A 25,862-nucleotide genomic window follows, 5' to 3' on the forward strand; every position below is an offset into this window, starting at 1 on the left:
CTGGGGGATGGACAACAGGAAAGTGGGTGAAGGGAAATGCCGGGCAGTGTAAGCTAAGATAAAATAATCATTTATAAATTATTAAGGGTTCATGAGGGAGGGGTTCAGCGGGGAGGGAGAGGGAGAGAAAAAAGGAAAATGAGCTGATTCCAGGAACCCAAGAAGAAGGCGAATTTTGAGAATGATGAGGGCAACGAATGTATAAGGGTGCTTTACTCAATTGATGTATGTATGGATTGTGATAAGAGTTGTATGAACCCCAATAAAATGATTTAAAAATGTTTCAACAACAACAAAAAAGAATATATGAAAATATGAAAACAAGAACAAAAAAACCCAAAGGCATTCAGCTCAACCCAGGGGGTGGGGAGGGTGTCAAGGAAAGCCCAGCTCCTTGAATGAATTGCCCAGAGGCACTCCACTCCAATAAGCCTCAGTCCAAATGCACTCAGCACTATCTAAATGGGTCACCTGGCCCAGATGTCCCAAGTGCCCAGAGGCACCCCATTCCATTCATTCCACAAACCAGCCTCAGCTTTACTTGCTCCTTGGGCAGGATGTCAGCCACTCTATTTCATGTTCTGGCTCTGGTTCCGCTACAGCAGTTCTTCTGATGTCACTGCTGTCTTTTGGATCCAGGAGGTTCACTGCAGAGAGATCTTGGGGTCCAGAGGACACACGTCGTTACCATTTTTTGCTGGTAATGAGATCCCCCTTCCTGCATCTCAGAGGGCTACTTTTGTATGCAGAGCAAGATGGCATGCCAGTGAACCCTGTTCACAGTTACATACAGGTGAATTCTATCAGGTCTTCCCCCCTCCTTCTTACCAGACCCATGCAGGAAAAGGTCATTTGGTTGGGAGTAGAGACTTTGGCCACAGTAATTAATCCATTGCCCCTGCAAACGTGCACGGTTGAATTGCCCTGTTTTTGTTTGTTTGTTTGCTGCTTTTTTGCAGTCACTATTCCTTTCTTATTCTATTGCTTATTTTCTGATTATTTTTCTCCTCCTTCCAGAATACATTGAAACCTGCCAGAGCCAAAATTTGACACGATTGCTTTGTTTCCTTGTGTCTTGTAACTTTTCTGTCTTTGACAGAGTGCAGTCAGCATATTCTTATTGTTCACTTTAGTGGAAAATATGTGAGTTGTCTTTCTTTGACAGGTTTCTGCCCTACACAAGTTTCAGCTTTTGCTGGTGTTATTGGATAAGCTTTGTAAGAACAAAGACTCCCCTTTATCTTGTTTCCTATGTATACCCAGTGTTTTGTACAGCCTCCATCAACTAGGAGGTCCTGGAAAATGCTTGTTGATCGAATACATGACTGAATGGAGGATGAATGCTTGAGGAAGAGTGTGAGCACATCAAAGCAAGTAGATGTGAGGGCTCAGTTGAGAAACTGCAAATAGATGCCACAGGAGCAACGGTGCTTTTTTTGGAGATAAAACATGGGACTTAAACTTCATTCTGAAAGCCTTAGAGAGCTGCCAAACTGCATGATATGTAATACATCTTTTCCTGCAGCGTGTGATTGACAATAGAATTAAGTTTTCAGTATCTGTGCAAAACTGATGACCTCCCTGGTGCCTTTAGAGGAATTATTAGGCTATTTCAACTATACCAGTTTAAATTATATATTTGACATTAAGTCTCTAGACACATGAAATTTTTGTTCAGGTTCATGGTGTTCTTTGGCTAATTAGTTCTCTTGAAACATTGAATTGATTGAGACTTTCCACTTTTGTTTCAATCCACTTGATGGATTTTTGGCTCCTCCTCCTCCTCTTCTTTTGACTTTAACTCTCAAGGTGGCATATAGGCAGAGGCTTCCAAAAGATTGTGAAAAAATGGAATGAAATGATAGTGGAATTTTTCTACAAGCCCCCCTCTTTTAAAAAAAGTTTCATTGGCATATAATTCAGATATGTAATTCAATAGTTCGGTGACATCAAGAAGGGTTGTACAACCCGTTATCATAATCAGTTTTAGAACATTTTCTTCATTCTTAAACTCTAATTGCATCATTACTAGCCTCCCAACGAGGCCCCTCATATGATGGTCAGTTTCCTTGTGATATGATGTTGGCAAACAGATCCTTTTCCAGGCAAGCTTATATAACAGTATAGTACAGTTAAACTCAACAGATGTCTTATTGCATATATGTCATATGAATATAAAAGCTAGGCAATCAGCTATAAAGGCAAACCAGACAGAGCTGTTTCATAACATTATAGTCTCCTGATTTTTATTTAATAAGCCTTTACTGTAGGAGAATAGATAAAGAATTTTTTTCTAGTTTTTTTTCCCACAATGTGGCAATTCCTGTAAAGGATTTTAGCTAATCATACAGCTAATGGTTATCCTGGAAATAATCTGCTTCAGTTTGAACTGCAAGTTTATACGTTTTTCATGCCATACTTATCAACTGTTCACATCTTGGCCATGCCAAAGTCACAATGTATTCTATTACTCCGAGACAGCCACCATGTGAGTGGCTGATAAGTAAAGCTTGTTGAGATTTAGGACAGAAACATACTTAATGAAAGTCTGTAGTTCAGAAGAAATGGTGATCCTGCTCTATGTCATATCTTGAATTGTAATTTTGTTAAATATGCTTCTTTACTAAATCCCAGCTACATTGTCTCAAGAATTAGGGGGAGAAGGGCAGAATTAATCCTTGGCCTATTGATTAATCCATAATGCTTGTGTACTGGATCCCAGTATTGTCATTTTCTTATTTCAAAGGAAAATTTGGCTAGTGTCCCCCAAATAAATAATTGAAAATTTTATAAATGGGCATTTATTAGCTTATGGATGAGTAAAAACAAAATAGAATCAGGTATTCTTAAGTATTAATTTATAAGAATTGTCAATGAACTGCATCTAATTTCAACAGAATGTGTAAGCGCATACTCAAGGGTCTTGTTTCTGTTAGAATCCCCAGAAAGCAGTGAGCAATCTGTTTCTCAAATATCTATACTTTCTGTACACTAGCTATGCATTATATTTAGCCACAAATGTCTGAAAAAGTGAAGTGTGCTGACTTACTGGGTGAAAAAATTTTGGTCACGAGAAAGTTAGGCACAGCCACTCCTGACTTCAAAGACAGAATGTGTGGCTAGCTGTACTTTTATCACTAGTTCAATTTTTCTCTTCCTGTGTTTTTCTATTGGTCATCAGTCCATATCTAAAATGTGATATCTTTGCTTTTCCTTATACCCTTGTAACTGAATCTTAATTTTCAATGGGGATAATAGTTTTTAAATACCTACTAGTATCTCTTTTATTAAGACTCTCTCTCTCTCTCTCTCTCTCTCTCTCTCTCTCTCTCTCTCTCTCTCTCTCTCTCTCTCCCTCTCCCCCCCTCCCCCCTGGAAAGATAGGAAGATGAATGCACTTTGTAAGGAACGTACTTTTAAGGCTCAAAGTAGGAAGACCGCCTTGTCAGATGACAAAGGGATATGAGAGGAAAAGGCAGAGTTAGGACAGGCAAGTGGTCGGGTGTATAAGTCTTAATCTCTCTTACCTCCCACCCCACCAGAGGAATTGCAATACTGGCTGGTTAATGGAGATGGTAGGTTGAGGATAAAGGCAAAAGCAAAAGAATTGTATGCCTCATTCCCCTCTTGGCATACAAAGGAGCAACTTCTTGGCAGGGTTGTCCCATCGCGATGAAAGCAGGGAGGGTAGAGTAGAAATGTTACACAGTGTGGCTAGGTAGAGAGTGGATTCCTGAGCTCCTTCAGTTTGTGAGTGGCTCCTAAGGCATGCCAGCGTTATCACACACCCCTGATGGATGAGTGGAAGGCCAGTGAGCCTATTGGTAAAAATGGGCTGGCAAGGGGCACGTTGACACTAACAAATTAGCAACTGGTTTGCAGGTATAAATGAGACTCGAATCAAGATGTTTTTTTTAGCACCAATTATACCTGAGGGGGTAAACAGTCAGGAATAAGCCCTAGTCTAGACAATCATAGAATCCCTGAGTTCATAGCCCCTAAAAGATCCATCAGCAACAAAGGCTAGGACTGAGATTCAGACCCAGAATACATCGTATCTCAGAGACCAGAGAGCCCCAGGGTATAGCACAAGAACCTGTGTATTTATTACAGAGATCCTTCCTTACCACAATGAAGGGACATAACCGCACCACCCACATCTGAACACTCACATGCCATCTTGATAGACTCTTGATGCCCTAGATGTGATTCCAACATGCAGTGACCTTATAGGACAGATTAGAACTTCCCTATAGGGATCCCAAGGGTGCAGTCTTTATGGGAGCAGATCTCCAGGTCTTTTCTCCAGTGGAGTAGCTGGTGGGTTTGCACTGTTGACATTTTTGATTGGCAGCTGAGCACTTCATCACGGTGCTACCAGGGCTCCCATCTTGGTAGAAGCAGGGGGAAAATCTGAAAACCTGAAACAGGCTGTAAACCATTCATTACTACCAATGAATGCCAGCTAAAGTCAAGGTGCAGGCTTGAAAAGCTGCATTTTTGTGGCATCTCAGATTTGATGTACTATAAATTACTATTCCTGCCACAGCAAGATAGTCTTTACAGATACATCTAGAGCATTTAAATGTAAATTTTGTACTTTTCTTTCACAGTTGATCATAGCTTAAGTCCAATGAGTGCCTGATTGAGCTTGGAGATGGCCTACATTTGGGATGCCTAATCAATCTTTTTCTCAAGCACTTTATCACCGGAAGTGGAATTTTTATTTCCTCATTGTTATGAAATAAGGTCCAATGAAATAAAATATCACAGCCTTACAATAACTACAATATAGGCAGGTTGGTCACACCTACTAAACTGAAAGGCAATGTGGCACTGTAACCAGCTTTCTCTTCTTTGACTTGGTCGCTCTTTCCCTGGCCTAACATAGTCATGATTTGGTGGAAATGGGGTTGTTTGAAGGAATCTATATGTAATTTATGAATGATCTTTAAATATGGGGCAAGATTATTTTGGAAGTTCACCTGTTCACTTTTTATTGAAGGGTTTCCCCAGGACATAGGACAAATATTTCTTAAATATTTAATTTTTATTCCTGATAACTACATTTTGCTTTTTGAACATTTTATTGCCTAATCCAAATATTAACATAGGATGGAAAATTTATATTAATCTATAAGTATGAGATGAATTTACTGAAAATGATTCATTTTAAAGCAACATCATTAAGGTATCATTTGCATACAAAAATACCAGTCTTACATGTAATATAACCTACTCATTAAAAGTGTGTAATTCTTATGCCCTGGTTCATCATGGTTACATCTTTGACTTTGTCGGCCAATGTCCCTTCAGTTCATTCTGATGCACTAGCAATTGTTATCATTAGGTGCCATCGAGTCTATTCCAACTCACAGTGACCCTATCTACAGTAGAACAAAACAGTTCCTGGTTCTGCACCATCCTCACACTCATTATTTTTGAGCCCATTGTTGCAGCCACTGTTGAAACCCATCTCCTTGAAGGTCTTCCTCATGCTCATGAACCCTCTATTTTTCCAAGCATTGTACCCCTTGCCAGGGGATTGTTTTCTCCTAACAATATGTCCAAACTATTTGAGATTTAGTCTCACTATCCTTGCTTTTAAGGAGCATTCTCACTGTGCTTCTTTTCAAGACAGATTTATTTGTTCTTCTGGCAGTCCATGATACTTTCAATATTCTTCGCCAACTTGTAATTCTAATGCATTCATTATTCTCCAGTCTTCCTTATTCATTGTCAAGATTTACACATGCATTGAGGCAATTGAAAACACCACGGCTTGAGTCAGACCTATAATAGTCCCCAAAGTGTCATCCTTATTCTTCAACACGTTAAAGAGGTCTTGTGCATCAGGTTTGTCAAATGCAATATGCCCTTTGCTTTCTTGATTGTTGCTTCCTTGAGTGTTGATTGTGGATCCAAATAAAATGTAATCCTTAGAAACTTCAATCTTTTCTCTTTGTCATGATATTTCTTACTGCCCCGTTTATAAGAATTCTTGATTTCTCTACACTGAGTAACAATTCATAATGAAGGCTGAAGTCTTTCATTTTCATGAGCAAGTGCTTCAAACCCTACTTTCATCAATCAAGGTTGTGTCATCTATATATCAAAGTTTTAAATAAGCCCATCTTCCAATCTTGATGTCATGTTCCTTTTACTATCATCTACCTTCTCAAATAATTTGCTTAGCATATAGATTGAATAAATATGGTGAAAGACTATATCCCTGATGCACACCTTTCCTGATTTTAACCTTGGTGTATTCCCTTGTTCTGTTGAAGTGACTGTTTCTTAGTCTATGTACAGGTTCTGTATGAGCACAATGAAGTGTTCTGGATTTCCCATCCTTAGCAATGTTACCCATAGTGTGTTATGTATAGTTGCAGTTTATATTGTTGAACAAAGATATTTCCAAAATTATATCTTGTGATTTTTCTTCAGCTTCATATCTGTTACTGCAGCCAGATTTCCCAGCTGCTGATCCTTCCTCTTTGTTTCCAGCTTGCAAAGTCCAAATCACCAACAATCGTTGATGCATTTTTATTGCATGTCTTCAATTTCAAGCTGAAAAAGTTGATAGAATTCTTCAGTTTCTTCATCACTAGCTTTAGTAGTGGATAGGTAAATTTGAATAATATTATCCTATCGCAGAGAGCATTATACTTCATGATAGATCTTGAAATGTTCTTTTTGACAATGAATACACCATTCCTCTTGAATTTGTCATGGCTTGCATAGTAAACCATATAACTGTATCATTCAGAATGGCCAATACTTTTCTATTTCAGCTCACTAATGCATAGGATATTGATCTTTACCTATTCCATTTCATTTTTGGTGACTTCAAATTTTTCTAGATTCATACTTGGTACATTGTGTTCCAACTATTAATGGATGTTTGCAGCTATTTCTTCTCATTTTGAGTTATACCCCATTAAACAAATGAAAGTCCCCAAAGTTTTAATCTAGTACACACATTCAAGTCAATTTTCCATTTGTAGTGTTTTTTCCTTCTGACATCATAACCCAGCCTCTGTGTGTGTGTGTGTGTGTGTGTGTGTGTGTTTTAGAGAAGGAGAGAAGAGGGGGAGGGGGGAAGATAGATAGATAACCGTGAAATAGGCCTGGTAGGGCATGATCAAGGGTAATGTAACCAAGAGGAATTGCTGAAACCCTGGTGGGGACTGAGCATGATAGTGGGACAGGAGGAAAGTCAAAGGAAATAGAGGAAAGAGCTGGAAGGCAAAGGGCATTTATAGAGGTCTAGATAAAGACATGTACATATGCAAATAGGTTTATATGTGTGGATGGGGAGGTAGATCCATGTGTTTAGTATTAAGGTAGCAGAAGGACATTGGGCCTCCACTCAAGTACTCCCTCAATGCAAGAATACTTTCTTCTATTAAATTGGCATTCTATGATGCTCACCTTCCCAACACAACTGCTGAAGACAAAGCGGGTGAATAAGCAAATGTGATGGTGCCCGGCTATCAAAAGATATAGCATGTGGGGTCTTAAAGGCTTGAAGGTAAACAAGAGGCCATCTAGCTCAGAAGCAACAAAGCTCACATGGAAGAAGCACACCAGCCTGTGTGATCACGAGGTGTAAAAGGGATCAGGTATCAGGCATCAGGCATCATCAGAACAAAAATATCATAGTCAATGAGTGGGGGAATGCGGAGTGGAGACTCAAAGTCCATTTGTAGGCCACTGGACATCCCCTTACAGAAAGAAGGCTCACTATCATGATCCCAATTCTACCTTGCAACTCTGGCTATACCAGAGGATGTACACTGGTGCAGATTAGAACTGGAAACACATGCAATCCAGGACGATGATCCCTTCAGGACCAGTGGTGAGAATGGCGTTACTGGGAGGGTGAAGTGTGGGTAGGGTAGTGGGGGGGGGGGCTGATTACAAGGATCTACATGTGACCTTCTCCCTGGGGGACAGACAACAGAAAAGTGGGTGAAGGGAGATGTGGACAGGGCAAGATATGACAAAATAATAATTTATAAATTATCAAGTGTTCATGAGGGAGGGGGTAGCGAGGAGGGAGGGGAAAAAGGACCTGATGCCAAGGGCTTAAGTGTAGAGCAAATGTTTTGAGAATGATGAGGGCAATGAATGTACAGATGTACTTCACACAGTTTATGTATGTATGGATTGTGATAAGAGTTGAATGAGCCCCTAATAAAACGATTAAAAAAAGAAAAGAAAATACTTTGTTGTCCAATTGTAGTCTCTGGTATTTGGGTGAAGTAATAATTTCTCCATGGAATGACTTCCTCTGAGAGTAATTATAAATGAAGTGTAAAGTATTACCTGTGGAATGATTTAATCCAGAAATTTTCCATTACTATCAAGTTGACTCCAACTCATAGCGACCCCACATGTATCAGAGTGTAACTGGCCTCCATAGTTTCTCAGTGGGTGATTCTTCTGAAGTCAATCAAGGCTTTCTTCTGACCTCCAGCCTTTCCATTGATAGCCAAGCATGTTACTTGCTTGTAGCACCTAGGGACTTCAAATCCATAAAGAGTAGAATAGAGTAAAATTAATATTTTTTCAGTTCTGTAATGTTGTTGGGCATTTTAAATTCTGGAGCAGAACTTCATAAGCAATAACTCGTACAGCTTGTATGGTCAGCTTAAATAATTCACACTGTCTCAGAACATAATTAAATCAAGTTATGTAACTATATTTTAAAATAACTTAATTAACTCTAGGAGTTAATACCAACTAGTTGCTTTACAAAAATCTTAAGGGATGATTTATATTGGGAATAAGGTAATGACTTGGGGGAGGGGTTAAGCAATCAATTACAGAAATGAGCTCATGTTTACATGTCTCTGTGTCCAGTCTAGTTATCCAGTGATTGAGACAGAACAATTTTATGGGGTGGAAATCTTAAGAATATTAAAAGAAATATAGACCCTCCGAATATTTTTATACTTGCTACTACTCATAACATTTTATTTTTCTCATGTTTTTTTTCTCAGCTAAGGAAATTTATTCTGGGAAATGTTAATAAATGCTTTGATATAGCTTGTTCACTCATAGAGATAGCAATGCAATTCAGGAACCTCATTTATAAATTCCCCTTTTTTCTGGCTCTCCAAAACAGTTTAATTCTAATTTTGAGGTAAAATTAAGGGTGAGGGATGGCATTACAGGATTATAATCGATGGGTTTATTTATTATTTCTCTTTTGTTTTAAAATCTAGTAGTCTTTTAACTACCTCACTGCTTAAGCAAAGTATGACATAGAAACAAGTAGCAAATTATGCCTATCTTGCTAACTGCAGCTGGTGACATTCTGTCACAGACGTTGTGGGGGCACTGGAAAGTATTTGTGAATAAATTAAACTTAAATCAGAGTCTTCAAAGTTATTTTTCATATATTTTTATTCTTTGTCGACACTCCTATTATGCACAAAATCTCAGGGTGACATAATATCAGAAAGCTTGATGTAGAACCTCCTACCTCTACATTAAATGCCCATAAGACATTTAAAATCAAGAACAAAAATAGTTCTGTAAATTAAGAAACTAGACAATAAAGATTGTTGGCCGAGTTCAGGGAGAATTGTCTCATTAATAGGAATGGATTAACAAGCAGAGTCTTGAACTTCATACTATTTATTCGACTTTCTGGACCAGAATAGGTCACAATAGCTCAAAGGGAGTAGGGAAGAATTGGATGATCACTGCAGGTACTGAATAACAGGCAGTTAATTCACTGTGGTAACTATCCTCTAGCCCAACAGAAGCTAGAGTTCTCTTTGTCTTCACTAGCCTGTGTGTTTTCACATCTTTCCAGAGGCTAAAACTCCCCAAGTTGTTGTTATTGTTAGGTGACATTGCATTGGTTTCAATTCATTGCAACCTTATACACAGCAGAACAAAATACTTCCTGGTCTTGTGCCATCCTCACAATTGTGCTTATGCCTGAGCCCATTGTTGCAGCCATGCTGTATGAGGGGGTACCCTCGCAAAATAGAAACGTTGTTTTCAAAGCTATGTATTTAGATTATTTTACAGAACATCTTATCACCTGCAAAGTACTTTCTATTATGCTTAACATATTTGTCAAATCTGAAATTCCATTCTTGGAAACATTTTTAAAATTCATCTGTTTGGATGACTGACCTCTCTCATTTTTTTCTTCACCTCTTCTCCATCATCAAACTGCTGTCCTTTTATGTCCCTCTTCATTTGCAGAAACAAAAAGTTGAATGGAGTGAGGTCAGGTGAGTAAGGTATGTGACAGAAGAGAGGCATGCTTTTTTTTTTGGCCTAAAACTGGCGCACTGAGATGGCTATGTGAGCAGGTGTATTGTCCTGGTGGCAACACAAGTCCCCCGTTTGCCACAAATCAGGCCTTTTTTTTTTGGTCACACACTGTTACACAATCTTTTCAGAACCCCTACAGAGAAAGGTTGATTATCAGTCTGACATGGTGGGGTGAACTCCGAATGTACTATGAGTTGACATTTTCATCCATTCGGGAAGTTGACGGGTATCCAGAATGAGGTTACTCATTAATGGATATTTCACCTTTTTGAAATGAGAAAATCACTTGTACACTTGAGGTGTTTCCCATATCGCAGTCTTTTTAAGCTGTGTTCAACATTACAATGGTTTCTGTAGCATTTTTCTGAAGCAGAAAACAAAATTTCACAACCACAAGCTGTTTTGTAAATTGACCATCACACACACAACCCCCCCCGCCCCCCGATGTTTGAGTGAAATTGCTTTCATGTAAAAAAATTCTCTGTGACCAGAGAGAACCTTCCCAGGTGATGCCACGGGTGCACTAACTCAGAGGAGTTGCTTGGTGCTCACCTGGCAGGGAAAAATACTTACTATGGAAGTTCCACTCTGCCCAACACAATTCCTGTTTGGGGGAGGGTGCCCCCTCGTATGTAAATCCATCTCCTGGAGGGCTTCCTCTCCTTCACTGCCCCTCTACTTTACCAAACATTATGCCCTTCTCCAGGAACTAGTTTCTCATGACAACATGTGCAAAGTATGTAGAACAAAGTCTCGTCATCCTTGCCTCTAAGGAGCACTCTTGCTGTACTTCTTCCAATACAAATTCATTTGTCCATTTAGCAATCCATGGTTCTTTTAATATTCTTCTCTAGCAGCACAATTCAAATACATCAATTCTCTTATTTAATGTCCAACTTTTCAATGTATAAGAGGCGTTGGAGCATACTATGGCTTGGCTCATGATCATCTTAGTCCTCAAGCAACATCTTTGCTTTTCACCTCCCTAAAGAGGTCTTAAGCAGTAGGTTTATCTGATGCAATACATCTTTTGATCTCTTGATTGTTGCTTCCATGAGCATTGATTGTAGATCCAAGCAAGATAAAGTCCTTGATAACTTTAATCTTTTCTTCAATTATCATTGGTCCAGTTGTGAGAATTTTGGTCTTCTTCATATTGAGTTGTAATTCATATCGAAGACTGAAACCCTTGATCTTGATCAGCAAGTGCTTCAAGTCCTCCTCACTATTAGCAAGCAAATTTATTTCATCTGTATATCTCAGGTTGTTAATTATTGCCTTCTTCCAATCATGATGTCATATTTTTCTACATATAAGCCAGCTTCTCTGATGAAAATTTCTCAGCATAAAATTTGAATAAATATGGTGAAAGGATACAAATCAGTTTCACACCTTTCCTGATTTTAAAACCAACCAGTAGCAACTAGGAATTGGAAAAATGTGTTATGTTTCAGGATTCTTAGACACCCATGGAAATGTGTGGCAAACAGAATAATGGAGCAGAAAGTGTTCTGGTGTGCACTGTAGTCAACAGCAAGTAGCCTGTGACAGAGAACCCAGCCCAAGAGATCCAACTGTACACTGGCCATCCCCAATAAAAAAGTTTGCTATGGATGAAGGTTTTTAACTTCAACTTTGACACATCAATTTGTCTTTGACGTTTAGGTAGTTGAGGCAGCAAACTACCCTTTTTGATGCTAGGCTTAGTAGATCTCTTTCCATCCTAGTAATGAGTTAAAAAAAGAGGAGGGGAAACCCTATGAAAAGACATGGTAGGTAAAAAGGTGTTCCTTTGAAGATTTTGAAGCAACACCAAGTTCTCAAAATGATTTTTTTGCAACAAGCAGATGCAGTTAAGGATTTACCTGATCTCTGAAGGAAGGCCAAGAGGATATGTCCTCTTGACAGAGAGTAAACTTAAATATGGCCCATCCCTTAAAAAAGTCTGCTGAGATAAGGACAGAATGTAAAGAAACTTAAAACAAAGCAGTAAAGAACAAAATCGACAGCAATTTTGAACCATTCTTTTGAAAGTTTCATTTATTTTATTTTAACCTTTAAATCATTTTATTGGGGGCTCTTACAGCTCCTACAGTAATTCATATATCAGTTGTATCAAGCATGTTTGTACATATGTTGCCATTATTATTTTATAAACATCTATTTTCTATTTGAGCCCTTGGTATCAGCTCCTCTTTTTTCCCTACCTTCTCCCTCACCCCCTCTTGACCCCTTGATAAATTATAAATTATTATTTTCCTATTATACACTGAATAGAAGAAGCATTCATTTATTAAATATCAATTTGAAAACCTGTTGTTCCCAACATTGATGATTCAATAGTGAATAAAATATATAAAATTATTGTGGAAAATCCAACCTAAAGGTTTGTAGTAGAAGATATTAGGAAAATAAGGTTGGTAGAATAAAATTGTTCTAATTTCATTGATTTCCAGACAATATTTGTTCAGCGGGCACATACACACACATCTATGTGTAGTTTGATGATTTTCTTTTGTTGTCTTTATTCCCTTGTGTTTTACAGAAAAAATTGTGCAAAAAGTATAGAGTTCTTGCCTACACATATAGTTTCTCCTATTAATATCTTGAATTCTTATGAGATATTTATTATAATTGATGAACCGGTATTGATCTTGTCTCTATCCCAAAATTTTATCTATTGCTTCATTAAAAACAAAAATGTAGTACCTTTGAAAATTGTCTTTCTCAGTTGCCATAGAATTATCAGATTAAAATTTCTCCTTATAACATGGGTATGGAAGCTGGTATCTTCTTCCTATTACTAACAACTAGTGAGAAACATAAAGGGGATGATGTACAGATGTGGTTAAGACTCAGAGTTTATTCTTCAGCATAATGATTATAATGATATTTTGTTATTCTCATTGTGTTCATGATACTTTTTGCTCTTGAAAGGGACAAAGGAGGAAAGACTACATTGTTTAATAATTCAAGATTTATACCCCGTTGGATATTGCCAGTTATTTGTTGTAGGGGGAATGTTTTATTAAAAGATTTACTCCTACACATTTGATACTGTCCCTGCTTAAAGACCAAAAGAACAGGCCTGAAACGTGTTGGCTTTGGAGAATTTATATTAGTTTACCCAAAGTTTTTATTCCTTTTATATGTAGGCCATACCTGAGTTTCTTTAGATTAATGGTAGAGGTACCATATATACTTGTGTATAAGCCAAGTTTTTCAGCACAAAACATGTGCTGAAAAACTGGGGTTTGGCTTATACACGGGTCAGTGGTACCTTAGCGAGGTGTAACATCTCACGGTGATTGCCATTCCTTTGCTGTTCATTCAAAGCCCCACTGACACTGCAGGGCTTTGAATGATTGTTTACTCACATCTATCCAATCAGAGCCATCTTATGACACAGATGGCTCCAATTCGCAGAAGCACCTGTAGTGATTCACTTATTCCGGCAGCTGAACTGGTAAGGATGTGTCTGTGGCGGCGCTCCATCTCTCCCCTCTGGTCTCTGTGTTCATTCACATCCTGCATTTCCCACCCTAGGCTTATACTCGAGTCAATCAGTTTTTCTGGTTTCCCAGGTAATAATTAGGTACCTCAGCTTATACTCGGTTTGGCTTATATTCGAGTATATACGGTACTTAGTTATTAGCCATTTCATTTCCTTGGCAGCTCTTATTTTCATCTCTTTAGCCAAAAAGCAAATGATTAAGAAGATTGGTTGTTTTAGTTGAAAAAAGGATTGTGCTCACAAACTATTTCTGTTAATTCAAGAGAGAGAATGGGGAAAGGGGGCAGGTAGTGAATGTTATTTGGTTGAGGGGATATTTGTGAGACAGGCTTGAAATCACAGTCATTAGAGAATAGCTGGAGAACAAGTGGATACATTCATTAGGAAAGAGAAGTGAAGAAAAGCAGCTTGAAAGAAGTGTTCTGCCCCCAGCAACTCCATTGTAGAGTCTTTTATCTGGTCGTAGAAGCCCAAACAAAATGCCTCCCTGTGGGGGGAGAGAAGGAGAATTGATCACAAGGATCAACCTAGAACCCCCTCCCAGGGGGATGAACAATGGAAAAATGGGTGAGGGGCGAAGGAGGATTATGTAACATATGAAAATAATAATGTATAACTTATCAAGGGTTCCTGAGGGAGGGAGGGGTAAGAAATGGGGAGCAGATATCAGGAGCTCAAGTAGGAAGAGAATGCTTTGAAAATGATGATGGCAGCATATGTGCAGATGTGCTGAACACAATGAATGAATGGCTTGTGATAAGAGATGTAATAGCCCCCAATAAAAGTATTTAATAAAAAATATCTCCCTGGGTTTTAGATGTCAGCATGAAGGTGTATCTCAGTCATCCTAGACTATTGCTTAACTTCAAGACATTGACATATCGCATTAACTCATGGTTTATCACCACCTCTGCTCTTTGCCTCCCACTCTCTTTCCTTCCCCGACAGTATTCTCCAGAGTACATTGGGTATGAAATAGAACTTTGGAGCCAAGAAATACTGGAAAATACTGGAAAAATAACTCTTTCTTTCTCTTTTCTTCTGCAGGAAACACATGAAATTGTGGCGATTAAGAAATTCAAGGACAGTGAAGGTATGTGTGTGTGTGTGTGTGTGTGTGTTTATTTGTCCTGTATTTTAGTATTTGTCAACAGAATCTAGAAAAGGTAGAATCTAGATGGTTATATCCTACCAGTCCTGAAAATTTTAAATCACAGTCTTGGCAAGTAGATAACATATTGATTATTATGCCTTGATTTACATATCATTCTTCTATGTGAATCTTGTGGAATTAGATATGGGAAAATCCATCATGTATTTTCAGGTACAATCAACATTGGATCTTGTTCTAAGCATGTGATCTAAGCAGTTTTTAAACATTGTTAAAATTAGCAAATGCTTCTGTGGAGTCAAACAAGTACCAAATGCTGTGTGAATTGTTTCAAATTGGCTGCTGTGATCTGTGCTTCCTAGTCAAAATTAGAAATATTCTGATCAAGATAGGTGATGTGTAGATGGAAAGTATGGAGGGGATGGTTTTATGTTTTGAATACCTTCTTATGGGGAATAAATGCTTTTCAAGAAGTACTGTACTTGAAGGCTTTGTATTACCCTATGCTGAACAAGAAAGTTTCAAATAAAACATGTCAGTAATTCATTAGGTGTTATATCTACACTGTGAATTACCCAGAGAAAGTTAAACAGAAAAATTAATAATGAAGACACACATTGTCTCTGAGAAACTGTATGCACCAGTTTTCAACCTTGTTTTAGAGACCCATAGCAGATATCTATTTTATGCCCTAACCCCAGTATCCATACACACAAAGTTTTGTATGTAACTGAAGCGAAAGTGGTACAAAACAACTTGATTTTACTAATGTGAGGTTCTCCGTTGTAGTTTTCTTCTATTTTGTTTTCCAAAAATACCTGTTGTGATCCATTACATTGCTTTCACCATGAATGAGGCATCACAGCCTACCATTGGATAAACAGTGTTCTTGGGTTAAAAGGCACCAGCCTAGCATCAATCTTGTCTGATTAAAAGTATGACAATAGCAGCTGCAGCCTACCTTCATCAGCACACATTTACAAAGTACTAGAAGTCACTATCCTGTGTACTTGTGAACAATTGCATCACCCTAACCTCAGAGGCTTGGCAAACATTACATAGCTAAAAAGGATCACAAATAAAATAGGCCTGGGGTAGATCCATTAGCATTAGACGCAGCTCAACCTTGATGTGCTGGTTATCTGGAGCACATGTATATCAACTGGTAACTTTAGCAGTCTTTACAGAGAAGGCAATTTAAAAATACCTGAAGCTTGTATTAAAAAAAGAAGTGACTTCAAATATTCTATCTGTCATCTAACAGGAAACAGTAGCCCCAGGCCAACTCAATCTGAGACCATTGGAAATGAGCTCTTTAAGCAATGAGTTTGGACTGACCATAGGTGACCAAGAGACAAAATGGTGCTTTTCTCAAAAGGGTGGTTGCAATGGGAGCTCAAAGCACAGCCTTCACATATGTGTAAAGGACTTCCGGCTGTGCATTCATCCTGAACTACATGCCAGCAAGCATCAGCATTCATCTTGAAAGAGAAGGATCAGCTACCACCAAAAATAATCGTTGCTATCATTTTTTTAAGCAGTGCAAATCTAGGCCACGTAAGCGTTAGCTTTTTTAAAAAAAAACTAAGGACCATTGCCTTCTATTGTGTAAATGTGGATCACCTTCTCAAGTTGCTGTACACCAACTCTTAGCTTCACTTCTGTGATGTGTTTCACCCTACCTTATGAACCCAGAAAGGAGCCATAGTGGCACAATGATTAAGTACTCCACTGCTAACCAAAAAATCGATTCAATTCCATCAGCCCCTCCGAGGGGGAAAAAAAAAAGTGGCAGTCTGCTTCGTAAAGATCGATAGCCTAGGAAACCCTGTCAGGTCTACTCTGTCTACAGGGTTGCCATGAATAAGAGTTGATTGGACATCAACAGGTTCTAAGACCCTCAGGGTGGCCATTAATCCCATTAAATTAACATTCATTGAGCCCTGAGTCAGGTAGAAGCCATGATGAAAACTCAGGTGTGGATACTTTTCAAGAAGCTTTAAGGCTCATTAGTAGAATGAAGTCCTGTAAATAACTAATTATTGAAGAGAGGAGAAAGCAGCCAGGAATTGTATTTTGATTTTGAGGGAAGAGAGATTGTTTCTAGCTATGGCATTAGAGAGGAAAGGAATGGCTTAGACATTATAGAAAACATAATCTGCCCTTACTCCATTTAACCTACAAAACATTAACCAGATCTAGCCTCATCTCTTCCCTCATTTCTGCCAAACCAATACAAGCCAGGACATCATCACCCACTTTGGTCATGTACCCCTTTGTTAAAAAGTAAAACAAACTTACTGTCTTCAAGTCAATCCTAACCCTTTAGGAAGAGGGGACTTGGTTTAAAGGGTTTTCTAGGCTGTAATTTTGATGGAAGCGGACTGCTTCATCTTCTGTAATGGGTTTGAACCACTGACCTCTTGGTTAATAGCTGAGCACTTTTGCATTCCCAGGGCTCCTTGCACAGTTTTAACATGCGTTTAAAGGGATAGATACAGTTCCCTACTGTTTTCAGTTCTCTCTAGAAAGTCTAGTGTTCTCTTCCCTGTCTTTACCTTATTTCCTGCCAAGGTAGTCTTTTGTTTTATACCAAGAAAGAGAATGGCTGTGGTGAACAATCCATTTGGAGTGTGACATGTACCTAGATAATAAAGTACAGGTTAGAATGCACCCCATAAAAACCATTTAACTTTGGCAGTTTTTCATCTTAGAGTCTAGTTGGCCTGATTATAATAAAGAATTTCATGAAAATGGTGACTCTCATTAACCCCTTTGATTAGATACTCTGTGAAATTATTCTCTTGCTATAAGGCAGTAATTTTCCTAAATCCAGTGTTTAGAAATCTTTGTGAAGATAATGAAATAATCCTATAAAAACATTGTTAAACTAAAGTACAAAGTGAACTTAGTCTGACCCATTGTCAAGCTAATTAAATACTCTCTCTGATGGTATCAAGGCATATTTTGTGAGCGTCTATATAACATTTTGCAGTTTCCAAAGATTATGATAATGTAAGTCACTAGTTAGTTTCAGCGGTCCTTATTGTTTCATGAAAATAAGTCATAGTTTAAACTGGAAACCAAAATAGAAGATTAGCTTGGAACCTAAACTGGGAGATATTGAAACTAAAATGAGTTTTATAATTAACACAAATTTAGGTTATAATAATAACTGTGCTATTTGTTAGAAGAAAGAATCAAGTGTTATCTTTTGGGTGGAGAGACACGTTTTGCAGTAAAATTGTAGACTAGGTAAGTGAATGATTTTCACAATGAAACCAATGACTAAAACCAAACTCCCTGCTGTGGAGTTGGTTCAGAGACGTAGGGGCCCTATTGGACTGATTCGCACTGCTCCACAGGGTTTACAAGGCTGGAAATATTCACAGAAGCAGGAGTCCTTATCTTTCTTTCCCCTATGGAGCTGCTGGTAGCTTTGAACCACTGACCTTTAAAAGTATATGTAAAAACCAAAGACTTGATCAGTTTTCTCATTATTTTTTTCCCTATTTCTAGCCTTTCTATTTTGGAATCTGTGATATTTTAATTGTTTTCCATTTTTTCATACATGAGTTGTTAGTTGATATAACTGTCATATACTTTTCTCGGTGCCTTTATCTATGATTCTTACTGGGTGGGGCTAAACGTTCATGCTAAAAGGGAGGAGTGTTTGACAACATTTTTATCTGTGGACACTTCCTTAGTTTTATTTTTTCTGCTATGATGATTCCTGCTTCTTTACACATCATCTTCAATGTGGATCCTCAGATTTTGAATTCTTAACAGTACTGTTTTAAATTTGTTTGTTGCATGTGAAGTACCACAGAAAAACATTTGCTAATAAACATCTAACCAACAAAGTCATCATTGCATTATTTTTGGTCAGGATTTTCTGAGAAGAGATTAGTGACCACAAACCACCAAGACACAAGTGATTATTTTAAATTAGTTAAAAATGATTTTAATGCCATGTATAATTGCACATTTAGATTAATTCTCCTACCTTTCCCATAATTCCTGTCTTTAGCCTAAATAGCAGTAGACTAGAAACAATTAAAAATACTACCTGTTTAGCTTTTACTGTAGGAGATCTTGTGGTCTAGAAGTAATTTTGAAAGACTTTTGAATCCCATTTCAGCCCTTCTTTGAATGTGCACATGATAAAGTGAAGGGAGGCACCCCTTGTCCCGATGGCTCAGTTGTAGCAAGGACTCAATCTCTAAGGGTGCTGTGTAAAAACCCACATCCAGGATGATATTTAGGTTACATCTCTGATTTTATATAGACTGGCATTTCATATACTGCTGCTGCTGCTGTTTTTTATAGTTCTTTTCTGTAATGGATATATTCTTAATTATTAGAAAATATTTAATTGACAACCTAGTGTCTCCAATTTATTTTATTTTCTCCAATTTATTTCATCCTAATTTTTACCCTGACATTAGAAAACTATACCAGTGTTTCCCTGAGGGAGTGATAACACCCCTTGGGGATGTGTTGGGAATGATCTAGGGGCCTGTAAAGCAAATGCCTATACTTCATCCTGGATTAAAGGCTGTAGAAGACAAGCTTTTAATTGATAGTAGAGGTGCTGAATATTTTTTTTTCTTGAAAGAGAATAGTAGGCCAAGTACATTTGGAAACCTAGACAACAGTTAATGGCATATGAAGGAAAATGCACTGATTCATAGAAGCTCTCCACTCTGTAAGCTTTATGTGAGGCTTATGTGGAGTTCACTCCCTGAAGGATGGTTTAATCTCATTGTGTGGATGAACATTCTAGAGGAGAAAACAATGGGACCGACAGTTCCTAGGGAACATGGGAGAGGGGGAAGTGGGGGAAAGATAGTAGTGTTAACAAACCAAGAGGAAAGGGAACAACAAGTAATCCAAATCGGTGGTGAGGAGGGTGTAGGAGGCCTTGTAGGGCGTGATCAAGAGTAATGTATCCGAGAGGAATTACTAAAACCCTAAGGAAAGCTGAGCATGATAGTGGGAAAAGAGGAAAGTAAATGGAAATAGAGGAAAGAGCTAGGAGGTAAAGGGCATTTATAGAGGTCTAAATAAAGGCATGTACATATATAAAGATATTTATATATGAGGATGTGAAAATAGATCTATGTGCATATATGTGTAGACTTAATATTAAGGTAGCAGGGGACATTGGGCCTCCACTCAAGTACTCCTTCAATGCAAGAATACTTTCTTCTATTAAACTGGAATTCTGTGATGCTCACCTTCCCCACACAATCGCTGAAGACAAAGCGGGTGAATAAGCAAATGTGGTGAAGAAAGCTGATGTTGCCTGTCTGTCAAAAGAGATAGCATCTGGGGTCTTAAATGCTTGCAGATAAACAAGTGGCCATCTAGCTCAGAAGCAACAAGGCCCACATGGAAGAAGCACACCAGCCTGTGCGATCCCGAGGTGTCAAAGGGATCAGGTATCAGGCATCATCAGAACAAAACAATTGAACATCCCCTTACAGATGGGTTGCAGGGAGGAGAGGAGCCAGTCAGGGTGGAATGTAGCAGTGATGAAACTTACAACTTTCCTCTAGTTCCTAAATGCCCTCCCCCACTCTCATGATCCCTATTCTACCTTGCAAGTCTGGCTAGACCAGATGATATACCCTATTACAGAGAGGAACTGGAACCACAGGGAATCCAGGACAGATGATCCATTCAGGACCAGTGGTGAGAGTGGCGATACCGGGAGGGTTGGGTGGAAAGGGGGAACCGATTACAAGGATCTACATATAACCTTGTCCCTGGGGGACGGACAACAGAAAAATTGGCGAAGGGAGACGTCGGACAGTGCAAGATATGAAAAAAACAATAATTTATAAATTATCCAGGGTTCATGAGGGTGGGGGTAGCGGGGAGGGAGGGGAAAATGAGGAGCTGATGCCAGGGGCTTAAGTGGATAGCAAATGAGGGCAATGAATGTACAAATGTGCTTTACACAGTTGATGTATGGATTGTGATAAGAATTGTATGAGTCCCCTAATAAAATGATTTTAAAAATCCCCATTGTGCTTTTATCAGGACTTCATCTAGGAGTCTTTAAGGAATCTTCTGTTTTAATATATGTGGAGGAGGCCTTAGAAAGTTCATGAAAATTTTCAATTTTTAATAATTTTATTGAGATTTAATATTTTATTGACACACTCCCTTGAACTTTAAGCTGAAATGCCCTAGTAGGAGAAGAAGCCATCAGGTAGTGGTCATCATGAAGCTTTGGTTTGGTTTGGGCCTATTGTTTTTGGGGTGCCCAACGAAGGGTGACCCAGGACCAACATATATTTCCTATTTTCGCATTTTCTTTGCTTTCCTATGACATTTACCAGTCTACCAGGCATGGTTCTGCTCTTGTCAATGAGCATTATTGAAAGTATTGCCGTATCTCCACCTTCCCAGTTTGTGTAACTTAGTGTCCAGTCACTTAAGTTTCAAAGCTATACAAGTTAACAGTACATGTGTTGCAGTCTATAGAGATGTTTTACACATGTATTAATTCCTTTTTCTTAACAGTGTTTTAAGTTATTTACCATTGACTGAAATAATACTATCGATAGAATTACCTAAAACCCCAAGCAGATGAGTTGTGATGGATCTCCAATAAAATGGTAATGATACCTTTAAAGTGAAACAGGGGCATATATAAACCATTTATATATGAATGGATTTTGAGGTCTCATTTGATTGTAGCCCGAATTTAAAAACAATTATTTCTTATGACTTGACCCAACTCGGTACTTGCCCTCATGAGGAGATCACTGAAGCTATAGAGGAATGATATAGCAAAATATTGTGAAGAAATCAGATGGTGCCTATCTATTAAGAAAAAAAAGAGTCTGAGGTCTTGTTTCAAAACAAGCAGCCATCAGTTAGGAGTTAGCTATGTCCGAACAGAAGAAGCACACCAGCCTGTGTGATCCAAGGAGGTAACAATACCAGAGCCTAAATTCTAAAAACTCAATTTGCAGAACATGGATAAGAGTGGAAGTCCATTGTCTTTTAATTCAATCCCCCCATCAAATTTGAAGCACCCTCATATGACAACAAACTCATCCTTTAGTCCCTCTCCTTGTTTTCCTTGCCATGTGAATTTTTCTCCTGTTGATATCCCTTCTTCAATTAGGGTAACTAGACTCAAACATGGTACCCCCATGGTTTCGTACAGGAATAGCATATTTGTTCAAGTATGCCTGTTTAAAGGTTCTTTTCCTTTTATTTTTTTATCTGCTTTGGCTACGTAAGAATATCAGATTTATGCTTTCATAAAGTAGGTTACAGCTATTCCTGAATTTCTTTTTCAAGCCTACAGTTCTTTAAAAATAGTGCCTGCTCATCTTTAGGTTTTCTCTTTTCAACACTCATCTTTGAATTTATTTTGCTCCTGTGCCCTTTCTCTTTCTTCTTAAAAGTCATCCTCTTTTACTTTAGTAGAGCATACCAGGAAGACTAGACAGGTGAGTTACTGAAGTCAACTGTTGCCACCAGGTGACTTCCAACTTGTAGGGACCATATACTACATAATTGAACTGTCCCCATTGGGCTTCCAAGTTCATAATCTTGATGGAAGCAGACTGCCTCATCTTTCTCTCACTGGTCACCTAGTAGGTTTGAACCACTCACCTTATAGTTAGCAGCTTTGGTGCTTAACCCATAGCACCAATTAGACAGTAGCAGAATCTAAACCTGAACCTTGGTCTTCTGTCTCACTCACCAAAGGTGTGCCACTCTGTCACTTGTGTTTCTGTGTTCGCAGAAGGCTTTGAGATAGAATTTTACTCTCAAGAAAGTTAGCAGCTATTATCTCTCAGCTTGCTTGTTTGTAAACTGGGTGGGGGTGATGGGGACTAAGGAAATCACCCACAAAGCTCATTTTAGCGCGAAAGTTGTGCTTTTGTGCCCATTTCAGTGGGCTGTGCTACTCACTATCTTAGAAGAATGGGGGGACAGAATGCCACATAAGTACCCTTGCTACTTCCCAGAGCTGAAGAGAGACCCAGGTGTATGTTCCTTTACCCATCACTTGATGATTTAGTGCCACAATTTTAAACTTGAAGTGCAGCGGTAAGCCAGGAGCCTTAAAAGTACTGAGAAATGGCCGCTTGTTTATCTTCAAGCCTTTAAGACACCAGGCCATAATCTTTTGAAAGCCAGGCACCTTCAGCTTTCTTCACCACATTTCCTTATGCACCTGCTTTATCATCAGCGATCTTGTCTGGAAGGTTAACATAGAATGCCAGGTTATTAGAACAAAGTGTTCTTGCATCAACTTGAGTAGAGGCCCTATGTCCGTCTGCTACCTTAATACTAAACCTATAAATATATGTATATAGATCTATTTCCCTATCATTATATATATTTGCATGTGTACATGTCTGCATTTAGACCTCTATAAATGCCCCTTGTCTCCTAGTTCTTTCCTCTATTTCCTTTTATTTTCCTCTTGTCTACTATCATGTTCAGCCTTCATTTGGATTTTAGTAATTCCTCTTGATTACATTGCCCTTCATCAAGCGATACCAGGCATCCTACACCCTCTATGCCATCAATTTTAGATCACTTGTTATTCCCTTGTCCCTGGGCTTGTTAACACCCACCTCCTTTCCCCTGCTTCCCCCTATCCCATGTCTCCCCAGAACTGTAGGTCCCTGTTGTTTTCTCCTCTAGATTGTTTATCCCGCCTATCTTATCTAGATAAATATGCAGAGACAATAATAAGCACAAAAAGAAGATGGAGCAAAACAAAGCAACAAAAGAAAAACAACAACAAAAGACAAGCCTATAAATAGTTCAAGGTCTGTTTGTCAACCTTCAGGAGTGTTCTCTGGTCTAGCTGAGAAGCCACAAAGTCCACATGGAAGAAGCACACCAGCCTATGTGATCATGAGATGTTGATGGGATCAGCTATCAAGCATTAAAGACCCAGAACAAAAAAATCATACCATTGTGAATGAGGGAGAGTATGGAGTGGAGGAAATTGAACATCCCCTTACAGAAGGGTCACAAGGACGGGACGAGCCAGTCAGGGTGCAGTATAGCACTGTTGAAATACACAACTTTCCTCTGGTTCTTTAATGCTTCACCCCTCACCACCACCCACAACTCACATGACCCCAATTCTACCTTTTAAATCAGGTTAAACCAGAGCATGTACATGGGTATAGATAAGAACTGGAAATGCAGGGAGCCCAGGACAGATAAACCCCTCTGGGCCAATATAGAGAGTAGCAATACCAGGAGGGTAAGGGTAAGATGCGGGGAGAAAGGGTGAACCAATCACAATGATCTACATATAATCCCCTCCCAGGTGAAGGGAGACATTGATCAGTGTAAGACATGAAAAAATAATAATTCATAAATTACCAAGGGTTCATGAGGGAGGGAGGGAGGGAGGGAGGTAAAAAAAATGGGCTAATTCCAAGGGCTCAAGTAGAAAGAAAATGTGTTGAAAATAATGGTGGCCACAAATGTACAAATATACGTGACACAGTGGATGTATGTATGGATTGTGATAAGCATTGTTCGAGTCCCCAATAAAATGATTTTTTAAGTACTGAGAGAATAAAAAATTATAGGATAGACCAAATAATAGAAATTGTACATTTAGGAGATGAATTCTGCCACTTCTTGCCTTTCCTCATTCATTGTCTATACATCTCTCAACATTTGCGACCTTGAGTGCTATCAGTTTTCTGGGTCCTCTGTCTTTCAAAATCGTATATATATATATATATATATATATATATATATATATATATATATATATATATATATATATATATATAAAGTCTTAGTGCAGAAGAGCTAACATCAACTTTTAATAACCATGACACATAAATTGGAGAAGTCTTCCTTTCATAAAAGGATAGCCTACTCAAAAGAAGTGGTTGTTGCACTATGAGTGTGCTGCTTTTATGAAGATCCATTTTTCTATAACCTCTAGCCATTGTTAGTGGAACCAGTATAGATTTGAATGATGTAAATGTAATCACAGTGCTAAAATTCCGTGAAGTTTATACTCATAGTAAGATTTCAGTGAGAGGAGTCAGAGATTATTAGATTGGATAAGGTCATGGGATTTGTGTGTGTATATGTGTGCATGTCTGGGTACAGCCAATGTATTTTACAGATGAAAAATTAAGCGGTGTACCCAAAGTCACACTAAATTGGTTAAAAGGCTGATTCATAAACCTATTTCTCCCAAATCACACTTTAAGATTCTTTATACTGGAAAACAAAACAAAAACAAACCCAAAAAACCTCCCCACTGTCATGGACCCAATTCCAACTCATAGAAACCTTATAGAGACAATAAATCTTTACAGGAACAGACAGGCTCATCTTTCTCCCACAAATAGCTTGAACCAGCAAAATGAAACTACCACAAGTTGCTAAACAAAAGCTCACTTTATGCAGTTGATTTTTGGATACCAATAATCCATGAAGATTTTTATGAGAAAGATATGCCAACTGTATATATTCATTGACTTTGGTGCATCCATTGTACTCTGCTCAAGCATAATGGATGGTTATTTAATTAATAGATTAACTATGCCTACCTGCCTTACTTACACTATCCATCTCAACATTTGCGACCTTGAGTGCTATCAGTTTTCTGGGTCCTCTGTCTTTCAAAATCATATATATATGACACCCCAGAGAATAAGCCAATGAATTCAGTTCCTTGTATTGCCTGCCAATCTATCTTTTCAAAGTTCTAGATGGAGAAAGTTGAAAAACCACTGTATTTAAAACTGGGAGGTGGGGGTAAAGTGCCAAGGGGCCTCCATCATAGATCTTTGCCCTCTCTCTTAGTGAATAAGTAAGAGCTACCTGTGTCTGAGCAAAGGCACCTCACGGCACCAGTGAAAGCATTCTCATGGGAAGTATTTAGTGATTACCTCCTCTGTGTCAGGT

General features: G+C 38.5%; 1 protein-coding gene across 3 annotated transcripts in view; it reads left to right on the plus strand.

Moving 5' to 3' along the window:
* Window positions 1-25,862, plus strand: part of CDKL5 (cyclin dependent kinase like 5) — a 209,363-nt gene that overhangs the window by 121,461 nt on the left and 62,040 nt on the right. For all 3 annotated transcript variants that reach the window (XM_075538596.1, XM_075538597.1, XM_075538598.1), the window contains exon 4: window positions 14,864-14,909. In XM_075538596.1, coding sequence (XP_075394711.1) covers window positions 14,864-14,909 — 46 coding nt within the window. The remainder of the gene's footprint in view (window positions 1-14,863; window positions 14,910-25,862) is intronic.

Source organism: Tenrec ecaudatus, chromosome X, assembly GCF_050624435.1.
Source record: "Tenrec ecaudatus isolate mTenEca1 chromosome X, mTenEca1.hap1, whole genome shotgun sequence".
NCBI classification, from domain to species: Eukaryota; Metazoa; Chordata; class Mammalia; order Afrosoricida; family Tenrecidae; genus Tenrec; species Tenrec ecaudatus.